Source organism: Macaca fascicularis, chromosome 7 (assembly GCF_037993035.2).
Source record: "Macaca fascicularis isolate 582-1 chromosome 7, T2T-MFA8v1.1".
Classification (NCBI taxonomy): domain Eukaryota; kingdom Metazoa; phylum Chordata; class Mammalia; order Primates; family Cercopithecidae; genus Macaca; species Macaca fascicularis.
In genome coordinates, this window is record NC_088381.1 from 132,406,305 (window position 1) to 132,418,943 (window position 12,639).

At 42.5% G+C, this 12,639-nt stretch overlaps 1 protein-coding gene across 1 annotated transcript in view; it reads left to right on the top strand.

The window, feature by feature from the left end:
• The window catches only part of PPP1R36 (protein phosphatase 1 regulatory subunit 36), a 43,412-nt gene extending 35,809 nt beyond the window's left edge, over window positions 1–7,603 (top strand). The window contains exons 9-12 of the mRNA XM_005561477.5: window positions 5,030–5,072; window positions 5,388–5,566; window positions 6,301–6,492; window positions 7,357–7,603. Of these exons, the coding sequence (XP_005561534.1) occupies window positions 5,030–5,072; window positions 5,388–5,566; window positions 6,301–6,492; window positions 7,357–7,543 (601 nt within the window). The 3' untranslated portion in view covers window positions 7,544–7,603. The remainder of the gene's footprint in view (window positions 1–5,029; window positions 5,073–5,387; window positions 5,567–6,300; window positions 6,493–7,356) is intronic.
• The last annotated feature ends 5,036 nt before the right edge of the window (window positions 7,604–12,639 follow it).

The following is a 12,639-nucleotide window of genomic DNA, read 5'->3' on the forward strand; positions in this document are numbered from 1 at the left end:
CTTGAGAAGTAGAAGCATGTGCCTTTAAATGTCTGAGGAACCCTGACATCCCAAAAGCTTTGGCAGAATTTTGATGAACATGTTCAATAAAAGTTCTCTGTGTTTTCCAAGTTAAGATATGAAAACCTCCTTGGTGGCAGGCACATGCCATAGTTAGATCTTTTCTTTGGTGATGGCCAATGCTGGCTCCACCCCCACCTTGACCCTAGCATTTATACCTTCTTCCACTGTTCTCAGTGCAGCTGTCACTTGATGGGTGACCAGAGAGGCTAGCGGTGGGGCTGACGGGGAAAAAGGGAGTCTTTTTGAAACTCAGGTGTATAAATTATCCCTAAGCCCTGTTCCTCTGCCCTTACCCCCAGTCACATGCTGCACCAAAGCCTCTTTCCCCTCCCCTAAAATACATCCCTTTGATACTGTCTTGTATAGAGCAGACCTTGCCCTTCATTGAAACCTGATTATACCTACAGCAGCAGGGGGCAAATAGGGGAGCACAACTTTTTTTTCTTCCCAGCCCAGAAGTCTGGGACTAAACTTTGTTTCCCTTTAGGAATGACAAATCATAAAATATACTTTCTTCATTTTGATTTGGAGCCAAGAGTCTAAGGTAGCAAGAAGGAATAAGAAAGCATCATAACAGGCCACTAAAAATCTCTAGATTTACTACCAGGCTGGCTTTCCCCTCTTTCCTTTGGGTTGTGTCCTCAAACATGGAATGCATGGCGTCCGTGCTCACCAGCATGGTGGCCACTTGCCACAAGTGGCTAGTGAGCACTTTGAAATGTAGATAGTCCAAATTGAAACATACTGTAAGTGAAAAATAAGCACTGTACACAGAAAATCTAAAAATGAATAAAATATCTCAGTACTTTAGAAATATTGCTTCTATATTGAAATGATAATGTTTTGGGGGGTTTAGATAAAATATATTATTAAATTAGCTTCACTTGTTTCTCTTCACTTGTTTTTCTTCTAGAAAATTTAAAATTACATTTATGACTTGTATTATATTTCCACGGATTGTATTGTTTAAACCCCATTTCTATTTGCAGACAATTTTGGGAGGCTTAAATTTTGTTATTTTAATTTTTTAAAATTAAATTAAATTTATTTTTATTTTTTATTTTTTTGAGATGGAGTCTCACTTTGTCACCCAGGCTAGAGTGCAGTGGCACTATCTCGGCTCACTGCAGCCTCAACTTCCTGTTCTCAAGCAATGCTCTCACCTGGCCCCAAAAGTAGCTGGGACTACAAGGTGTGTGCCACCACTCCCAGCTATTTTTTATTTTTTCTGTGTTTTTTTGTAGAGATCGGGTTTCGCCAACTTGCCCAGGCTGGTCTTGAACTCCTGAGCTCAAGCGATCCTCCTGCCTTGGCCCCCCAAAGTGCTAGAATTACAGGTGTGAGCCACCACACCCAGCCAATTTTATTTTATAATCAATAAAATTTTAAATTTATAATCAATTTATTTTAAGTATATATACTTAATATAAAAATTACAAAATACCAAAAAAGACAGGAAAACGACTCAAAATATACCAGCTAGAAATAAATATGTAGAGCTTTTAACTTTGAAGTCCCCAAATGTATTCATTGTATGCACCCATTTCCTGGGCACATTTCTATTTCATATGCAGGGCTAAATCAGAATGGTAAGAAGAAACCCATGACATTCTGTACTTAATTTTTGCAGTATGGGTTACATCAGTTTGCTTTGGGCATTAAGAGAGAAAGAGTTAGGCCAGGCGCCATGGCTCACACCTGTAATCCCAGCACTTTGGGAGGCTGAGGCAGGCGGATCACCTGAGGTCAGGAGTTCAAGACCAGCCTGACCAACATGGAGAAACCCCATCTCTACTAAAAATACAAAATTAGCTGGGCGTGGTGGTGCATGTCTGTAATCCCAGCTACTTGGGACACTGAGGCAGGAGAATCGTCTGAACCTGGGAGGCGGAGGTTGTGGTGAGCCAAGATCGTGCCATTACACTCCAGCCTGGGCAACAAGAGTGAAAGTCTGTCTCAAAAAAAAGAAAAAAAAAAGAGAGAGAGAGAAAGAGTTCCAGTGTGTATGGCAACTTGAGGGAAAGTGGAAAGAGGTTCATGTTACCTTCTCTTCTTCTTTTTTTTTTTTTGTCTTTTTTTGAGATGGAATCTTGCTCTGTGCCCAGGTTGCAGTACAGTGACGCGATCTTGGCTCACTGCAACCTCCACCGCCTGGGTTCAAGCAATTCTCCCTGACTCAGCCTCCTGAGTAGCTGTGATTACAGGCAACTGCCGCCACGCCCAGCTAATTTTGTATTTTTAGTAGAGATGGGGTTTCTCCATGTTGGTCAGGCTGGTCTCGAACTCCTGACCTCAGGTGATCCACCTGCCTCGGCCTCCCAAAGTGTTGGGATTACAGGCGTGAGCCACTGTGCCCAGCCTTACCTTCTCTTCTAATATCTAAAAAAAGAACCCAGAAAGAAAAAGAAAGAAAGTGTGTTTCCTGGGCAATCACTCTCATTTCAAAACCGTGCTAAGATGGTGCTGGTTTGCCTTGTGCTGTTGTGAGCTCTGCTCTCGATCTCCCAGAATGCAAGCTGACTTTATTCCCAAAACAGACTTTGGCTGGTTTTCTTGCTTCAGCTTGGCAGGTGTTCATGGTCTCTGGTTTCAGCTGGCAGAAGATTTACAGTTGGTTACGGAAGAGGAGCTTTCAAAGGGCAGAAATTTCACATCAGCACACCCCTCAGGTGGAGGCCTCAGGTTGCACAGAAAAGAAATGCTGAGGGTTGCTCCGAAAAGTTTCCGCTGAGCTCTGTTGTTCAATATGTTTATCTGCAAACTATTTTAAAGAAAAAAGCTTATTCTCCTCACATTCCAGTTATGAGGACAGATGTGGGTATCTGACAGGCCTGATTTTTAGTACAGGATCTGCCACTAATTAAATATATGTCTTTGGACTTAAGTCTCAACTTCAGTTTCCTCAGTTGAGAATTGGGAATAATAATGTTGACTATACCGTAGGGATGTTATGAAGACCAGATATGATCATACATGTAAAGGGCTTAGCATGGTGCGGGATGTTATGAAAACTAGATATGATCATACGTGTAAAGGGCTTAGCGCGGTACCCGGCACATACTCCATACTTAGTCCATGTTCACTGTAATTGCTCTTGCCGCAGTTCTTTATTGAAGACTTGCACATGAAGAAACCAATATATAATGAAGAGAGTCTGTAGGAGGGGAGGGGCAGGCCCCAGTAACCACCTCTTCGGCCTCATTCCCCAAGTGAAGGGCTAGTTTAGGCCCATTCAGACCAGGAAGTCCTTGTGAGAAGGCCGAAGGTCCTGTGAGATTTGGGTCATCTTTCCCAGACTGTGGGAGTTCAGGATGGTTCTGGAGAGCCTGGTACCAAGGCCAATCCTCAGAGTCACAGTTCCTCCAAGGAAGGCTCCAACAAAAGCAGAAGCAGGTCGGGCACCTTGGCTCATGCCTGTAATCCCAGCACTTTGGGACGGTGAGATGGGTGGATAGCTTGAGCTCAGGCATTCGAGACCAGCCTGGCCAACATGTGAAACCCCGTCTCTACAAAAAATACAAAAATTAGCTGGTCGTGGTGGCGTGTGCCTTAGTCCCAGCTACTTGGGAGGCTGAGGTGGGAGGATCACCTGAGGCTGGGGAGGTCAGGGCTGCCGTGAGCCATGATTATGCCACTGTGCTTCAGCCTGGGTGACAGAGTGAGACCCTGTATCAAAGAAAAACAAATAGCCAGTGTGGTGGTGTATACCTGTGGTCCCAGCTTCTTATGAGGCTGAGGTGGGTACCAGGCTCTCCAGAACCATCCTGAACTCCTACAGTCTGGTGGGAGGATTGGAGGGGGGAGGATTGGCAGGTGGGAGGATTGCTTGAGCCCAAAAGGTTGAGGCTATAGTGAGCTATGATCACACTACCGCACTCCAGCTCTGTCTTAAAAAAGAAGCAAAACCAGGATCAGCCTTGAAGTGTCCAGGGTCTGGCCTTGGCTGCTGTGACTGATGAAGTGATTGCAGATGCATAGCCCCCTCAATCAACTCTCAAGGGCTCCCCAGACCAGGTCTGGTTTCCTAATGCTGGGAGTCAGAATCAGAATTGTTAGGAGGGGAGGCCATGTTCACTAATTGTGCCCATGCTAGTTTAGTATGTTTTTTTTTTCTTTTTGAGATGGAGTCTTGCTCTGTCACCCAGGCTGGGATGCAGTGGCACAATCTCGGCTTACTGCAACTTCTGCCTCCCAGGTTCAAGCAGTTCTCCTGCCTCAGCCTCCCGAGTAGCTAGGATTAGAGGTGCTCACCACCACACCCAGCCAATTTTTGTATTTTTAGTAGAGACGAGGTATCACCATGTTGGCCAGGCTGGTCTCAAACTCCTGGCCTTAAGTGATCCTCCCACCTCGGCCTCCCAAAGTGCTGAGATTACAGGCATAAGCCACTGCGCCTGGCCAAGTATAGTATTCTTAACATTGAATTTGTGTTCCAAGGACTCCTGGTAAGAGAGAAGACTCAGGTTTGCCCATGCCTATCAAAAGGAGGAGCACACTGCTGTTCTCAGTCTATTGGTTGTTTTGGCATAGATCTTTGTGGCTTTTGTTTCTGTTTCTTTTTGTACCCAATAGCCATAACTATTGTTTGCTAATTATTTTCCTTTTCTTTATTGCAGCCTTACCTTCTAGTTCTCTGCTTCCTCTTTATCACCTTTCCACTCTCCTTACCTCCCCAATACTCAAATTACTAGAAGTCTTTGGAAAAATACATTTCCTCACTGGTTTGTTGACCCCAAATTTATATCGATTAACTTTTTACCATTCTAGGGATTTTTATCTGGGTAACATAGGAAGTTGAAGAAGAAAGTATTGAGACTCTTTATCAAGGCCTTTTGATAGCATTTGTGTAGCTGAAAATAATCTTGGGGCCAAGATAATGACCCTAACTTTAGAGGAAGATAAGGACTAGGTCCCTGAAAGATTGAACTTCCCTCTCAACCTATAGTTGTGACTTGTTATGTTACAGGGAGAAAATATCAGATACACAGAAAGACTGGAAGTTCTTTGAGGTGAGTCACTTATGTTTTGGTGCTTTTTGATATGAAACAATTTATACCAACAAAAAATGACCATTTGTCAGACACTTATTTTTAGCGAATAGCCTTTCTAGAAAGGATGCTAACAAGCTATGTGCTATACCTTAAATTGTTGGTCTGATCTTCCTTGTGCAAAAGTGAGTACATGTGTAATTTTGCACAGTGTTTCAGGAATATTGGGAAATGGGGTCATCTGGGTTTGTGTCTGCTTAGCTGTGTTATATAGACAGGTGGGAGTTTTCCATTTCACAGCTAAGGATTGTGATTCTTGTCTATTTTTTGTTATAGTCCTTTTACACTTTCTGTACCTATGTGGCTTGGATTGTCTTCCGACGTCAACACTTGACAGAGATTGAAGAAGAAGTAGGGAGACTCTTTCGTACCAATATGTTCAACATTCCTCGCAGGAGGCGTGAAGATGAGGAATCAGGAGGGGAAAAGAAACGCATGACTTTTGTTCAGTTTAGGTATGACCTTTTGACTTTCCTATGCTCAAGGATATTTCTTTTCTTCCTTTCTTCCTTTCCTTTCTTTTCTTTTCTTTTTTCTCTTCTATTTTATTTTATTTTATTTTTTTGAGACAGAATCTTGCTCTGTTGCCAAGGCTGGAGTGCAGTGGCACAAGCTTGGCTCACTGCAACCTCCAACTCCTGGTTCAAGCAATTCTCCTATCTCAGCCTCCTGAGTAGCTGGTATTACAGACATGCACCACCACGCCTGGCTAATTTTTTGTATTTTTAGTAGAGACGGAGTTTCACCATGTTGGTCAAGCTAGTCTCGAACTCCTAACCTCAGGTGATTCACACACATCAGCCTCCCAAAGTGCTGGGATTACAGGTGTTAGCCACCGTGCCTGGCCTCGTCTTCTTTTTTTCAGACAGCATCTCATTCCGTCACCCACGCTGGAAGGCAGTGGCATGATCATAGTTCACTGCAGCCTCAACCTCCCAGGCTCAAGTGATCCTCCTATAGCTAGGACTGTGGGCATGCTGTCTCGCCTGGCTAATTTTTGAAATTTTTTGTAGAGATGGAGGTCTTGCTATGTTGCCCTGGCTGGTCTTGAACTCCTGGACTTAAGTGATCCTCCCGTCTTGACCTCCCAAAGGGTTGGGATTACAGGCATGAGCCACTGCACTTGGCCTCAAGAACATTTCTAGAAAACAGGGTTGTATGACCTAAATGTCACCTTCCTCCCCGACAGGAGAATGATGGCAAAACGCCCAGCAATTAAAAAAGCCATCAACATGCGTTCTCCAGTCATGTCTACTCTGCTGCCATCTCTCAGAGAAAAAGCTCAAAACGTCTTTGAGAAAAAGTATCATCAAGTAGATGTCAGATTCCCAGCTGAGATGCAAAAGCATGTGGGAGCTTTGGACTCTGTGTCCATGCCAGTGTAAGTGGCTTGGCAAGAGAAACATGAGTGCCTTGAGGTGGCATCCCAGGTGGGACTGGAAGGGGCAGGGGCCCTCTGCCAGGGAACTGAGCCATGATGACAGCCCCCATTTTCTTACTTCTGCCCTGCTGCCCTCCTAGTTTCCTTTCTAGAGAATCTTGAGGTACACCCATCTAGACCAGAAAAAAAATTGCTAGAAAGTGGTGCTAGACTCCAAATAGTTCTAGTTTGGAGGAGTGAGTAACTGATTTATTTATTTATTATTATTATTGTTATTATTATTATTATTATTTTTTGAGACAGAGTCCCTCTCTTGTTGCCCAGGCTGGAGTGCAGTGGCCCAATCTTGGCTCACTTCAACCTCTGCCTCCCGAGTTCAAGTGATTCTCCTGCCTCAGCCTCCTGAGTAGCTGGGATTACAGGCATGTGCCACCAGCCTGGCTAATTTTGTATTTTTAGCAGAGATGGGGTTTCTCCATGTTGGTCAGGCTGGTCTCAAACTCCCGACCTGAGGTGATCTGCCCGCCTCGGCCGCCCAAAGTGCTGGGATTACAGGTGTGAGCCACCGCGCCCGGCCCTGTAACTGAATTTTTTTAAGGCTGAGGTTTTTCTATTAGTAGAATCATTTTTGAGAAATGTGGGAAGCGCTACTACAAAATCTTGCTAAGAATTTACTTTTGGACTCATATATTAGACTACAGTAGTAGTTCATGGAAACAGGGAAGGTTTTTAAAAAGGGAGAGAGTGTATCTTAGCTTTAGTGTATATACACACACACATACATACAACCACAATCACAGTCTCAACTCTCCACGTCAGTCTTTGGCCTCACCACTTCAGCTGTCCCAATAATTCTTTTCACAGAGTTGGCATCTTGGGGGAGCCTCGATGTCTATTCAACCCCCATACGCTTCACCCCCTTGATCCAGAAGAAAACACAAAATCATTTGGGAGACATCCTTCCCTGATGGAAACAAATAACATAAGGATTCAGGATACACTGGACTTGGTCATGAAGACACTGTCCTCTCAAACATCATGCCCTAAGTAACCTGGTACATTCCATTTCTGTGATAAGTCCCTGTATCTCAAGTAAACTACTTTGACTTTATAGAAGATGGTTATTCATTATTATTAAGCTTTAAAAATTTTTCAGATTGTCTGGTTAAAAGTTGAACAGCAGACAAAGAATTCCTGAAAGCTCTTGAAAAGCTCATTTTCCTATTTTTAGTAGTTTGCTTTATTGTTTATTTATTTATTTGAGCTCTATGTGACTACTAAGAGCAATGTATTAGAACATTTAGTCAGTGCTCTAGTGTACTAGCGAAGAAACATTCGTTTATTTTTCGAATTTTTTTTTTTTTTTTTTTTTTGAGACAGAGTCTTGCTCTGTAGCCCAGGCTGGAGAGCAGTGACGTGATCTTGGCTCACTGCAACCTCCACCTTGGTCAAGTGATTCTCCTGCTTTAGCCTGAGTAGCTGTGATTACAGGCGTGTGCGACCATGCCTGGCTAATTTTTTTGTATTTTTAGTAGAGATAGGGTTTCACCATGTTGGCCAGACTAGTCTCCAACTCCTGACCACAAATGATCTGCCTACCTCAGCCTCCCAAAGTGCTGGGATTACAGGTGTGAGCCACTGCACCCGGCCTTGTTTGTTCATTTCTAAGTTCATTTTTGCCTTATGAGATGTCTTCTTTGGTACACGGGGAAACAGAACTTCATAATTAAAAAGGCAAATTAATACTTTTTAACTTTAATCTCTTTCTATGACTATATTATTATTGTTATTACTGGCATTGGGATTTAAACTATATCAGATTCATTTAGAAGCCTTTTAACATTCGTTCTTTCATTCAACAACAAATATATATTAAGCCCCTATTCCATCCAGAGCCATGTACTATGTTATGTAGGAAAAAAGATGAAGACAAACACAATATCCTCCAGGTCTATGTAGCAGAGAAGATAAATAAAATACATCATCACAATATAATATTAAATATGTTGTTAGCCACAGAAGTGATAAATGCACGAGGTGCCTCAGGAAGACAGAGCCATGGAGCAGTCAGTTCTGAGGGCTGCAGGAGAGTTCTGATTTGAACTTAGCTTTGGAGGGATTCGGTGGTACTGAAAGGGAACTTGTAGTTAGAGGAAGAGCGCTTGCAAAGCCACAGAGTTGGGAAAGTGGACCCTGTGACTGTGGAGTGCCAAGAGCATGGTGTCTGCAGTGGGCAGGCCTGAAAGGTCAGCTGAGTCCTGGACATCTGGCTAGGGAGTGAGTTGGATGTTATCTGGTAGGCAGTGAAGATAAAGAATCGCTAATAAAACCAATTCACTAGATGGAATACAGAGCTGTTGATTATATAATATTATCATTTTAAAAGTCTTGTAAGGGTATAGAATTTAGTCACCTGAAACAACGGGACTAAATTTGCCAGGCCACAGGTTTATCCTCAGACTTCAACATCCTCCTTTCGGCATTCAGCTTCATAGAAAAACTGGACACCTTTCCCAGATTCAATATCCAGGGCAGAGGAACATCAATTCCAGCCTATTGGGCTGGATATTGGGGCAGCTTTTTAAACATGCACTCTGTCTTTACCCTCTCATCCTCTATTACCCATGTCAACTCCTGGACTATCGGCTAACCCTGGTTGGCTTTTTTTTTAAAGTGGAGAATTAGATTATAATAAACTCTGTTATAACAAATTTTTAACTAGAATATGTTGACATGGTTTTTTTGTTTGTTTGTTTTTTGAGACAGGGTCTCGCTCTGTCAAACAGGCTCCCAGCCTCAAGTACAGTGGCACATTCATGGCTCCCTGTAACCTCCACCTCCTGGACTCAGGTGACCCTCCCACCTTAGCCTCCTGAGTAGCTGGGACCACAGGCACGTACCACCACACCCAGCTAATTTTTGTATTTTTTGCAGAGACAGAGTCTCACCATGTTTCCCAGGCTGGTCTCGAACTCCTGAGCTCAAGCAATCTGCCTGCCTTGGCCTCCCAAAGTGCTGGGATTATAGGTGTGAGCCACTGCACCTCCTGTTTTGTTTAAAAAGTCTTTTTTTTTTTTTTGAGATGGAGTCTCGCTCTGTCGCCCAGGCTGGAGTGCAGTGGCGCCATCTTGACTCATTGCAAGCTCCCCCGGGTTTACGTCATTCTCCTGCCTCAGCCTCCCAAATAGCTAGGACTACAGGTACCAGCCACCATGCCTGGCTAATTGTTTGTATTTTTAGTAGAGACGGGGTTTCACCATGTTAGCCAGGATCATCTCAATCTCCTGACCTTGTGATCCGCCTGCCTCAGCCTCCCAAAGTGCTGGGATTACAGGCATGAGCCACCGCGCCTGGCCCGTTTAATAAGTATTTTTTAAAAAGAAAATCCTGGAATTATGAGACTTTTGTAACTATCTTTACTAGGCTTTTCTCTCCCTCCTTTCTGAACTATGAGGCTTAGATGTATTTATTTATTAATTCATTCTTAAGTTTACATTTTTTATTCTACAGTTACTATGTCCCCACTCTGTGCTAGGCACCATATTAGGTGCTGGGAATTCAGTGTGGATGAAATAAATACAGCCTGCTCAGTTATGGAACTGACAGTCTTGAGGGAAGACAGGCATAAAACAAATACTCAGATTATGAACAAATTGCCATGGTGATGAGTGCTGCAAAAGAGAAGAAGAGGATGCTGTTAGAATGTATCATCAGAGGCCTGCTGGTATGGGGGAGATTGTCAGGGAAAGGGAAAGTCATCCCTGAGGAATCGACATTTAAATCTGAGAACTGATGACTCAAAGGAGTTAGAGAGGTGGAAAGTTAGGAGGGGAATATTCCTGGTTGTCTTCATTATCTACTGCTATATAACATTACCTCAAAACATTGTGGCTTCAAACAGCAACATTTATTGTCTCACAGTTTTGGTAGGTCAGAAATATGGTGGCAGTTAGCTGACTTCTTTCACTCAGGGTCTCTCAAAAGGCTTCAAAGTGACAACCACGGCTAAAGTGAAGTCATTTAAAGCCTCAGTTGGGGATTGACCCCACTGCAAAACATCACTGAAATAAATTAAAGAAAACCTAAATAAATATGAAGACATCTTATGTCAGTGGATTGGAAGACAATATTGTTATGATGGCAGTAATCCTCACATTAATCTACATATTCTATGCAATCTCTATCAAAACCCTAGCTCAGTCTTTTGCGGAAACTGACAAGATGATTCTAACATTTATATAAAATTGTAAGGGTTCCAGAATAGCCCAAATAATCTTGAAAAGGAAGAACCAATTTGGAGGACTAACACTTTCTGATTTCAAACTTACTACAAGCTTTAGAAATCAAGACCGTGTGGTACTGGCATAAGAACAAATATTTAGATCAATGGTATAGAATCAAAAGTCTAGAAATAAACCCATGCATGTATTATGGGCCATTGATTTTTTTTTTTTTTTTTTTTGAGACAGAGTCCCCCGGGCTGGAGTGCAGTGGCACAATCTCAGCTCACTGCAAGCTCTGTGCCTCCTGGGTTCATGCTATTCTCCTGCCTCCGCCTCCTGAGTAGCTAGGACTACAGGCATCCGCCACCACGCCCAACTAATTTTTTGTATTTTTAGTAGAGACGGGGTTTCACCGTGTTAGCCAGGATGATCTCGATCTCCTGACCTCATGATCTGCCCACCTCGGCCTCCTAAAGTGCTGGGATTACAGGCATGAGCCACTGCGCCTGGTCAGGCCATTGATTTTTGATAAGGGTGCCAAGATAATTCAATGGGGAAAATAATATTTTCAACAAATGGTTCTGAGACAACTAGATATTCACAAGCAAAAGAATTAAGTTGGATCCATACCTCACACCATATGCAAAATTGAACTCAACATGGATCATAGACCTAAATAAAAGAGGTAAAACTAGACTATTAGAAGAAAACATAGGAGTAAATCCTTATGTTGTTGGGTTAGGCAGTAGTTTCTTGAATGCGACACCAAAAGCACAAGCAACCAGAGAAAAATTGGTAAATTGGACCTCATCAAAATTAATAACTTCTGTGCTTCAAAGGACACTATTAAGAAAATGATGGTGATGGTTGTATAACTCTGAAAACACTAAAAACAACCAAATTGTTACATTTTAATGAGTGAATTACATGGCATGTGGATTATATTTCAATAAAGCCATTATAAAGAAAAATAAGAAAGTACAAACCCAACCCCCAAAATGAGAGAAAATATTTGCAAATCACATATGTGAAGAATCTAGTATTCAGAATATGAAAATAACTTTGATTTCACAAAAAAAGACACAATATTTAAATAGGCAAATGATTTGAACAGACATTTATCCAAAGAAGTTGTATAGCTAACCAATAAGCCCATGAGAAAATGCTCAACATCAGTAGTCATTTAAAAAATGCAAATCAAAACTACAAGGAGATACCACTTCACACCTACTAGGATGGCTGTAAGCAAAACAACAACAACAAGTGTCGGTGAGGATGTGGAAAAATTGGAACCCTCCTAACATTGCTGGTGGGAATGTAAAATGATGCAGCCACTTCGAAAACTAGCATTTTCTCCAAAAGTTAAGCATAGAGTTACCAAATGACCCAGCAATTCCACTCCTAAGTATATCCAAAAGAAATGAAAACATTATGTTCATGCAAAAACTTGCCCACAAATGTCATGGCAGTATTATTCATAACAGTCCCAACATGGAACAACCTAAATGTCCTTCAGCTGATGAATAGATAAACAAAATGCAGTTTATCCATATAGTGAAACATTACACAGCCGTAAAAAGGAATGAGGTACTAATTCATGATACAAGATGAATGAAATTTGAAAATATTATGCTAAGTGAAAGAAGCCAGACACAAAAGGACACACAATGTGTGATTCCAATTGTGTGAAATGTCCAGCATAGGCAAATCCATTAAGACAAGGTATTATTAGTGGTGGCCAGAAGCTGCTGGGAGGAGGGAAAGGGCAGTGACAGCTAACAGGTGGAGTTTCTTTTTTTTTTTTTGAGACGGAGTCTTGCTGTGTCGCCCAGGCTGGAGTGCAGTGGTGCAATCTTGGCTCACTGCAAGCTCTGCCTCCTGGGTTCACGCCATTCTCCTGCCTCAGCCTCCCGAGTAGCTGGGA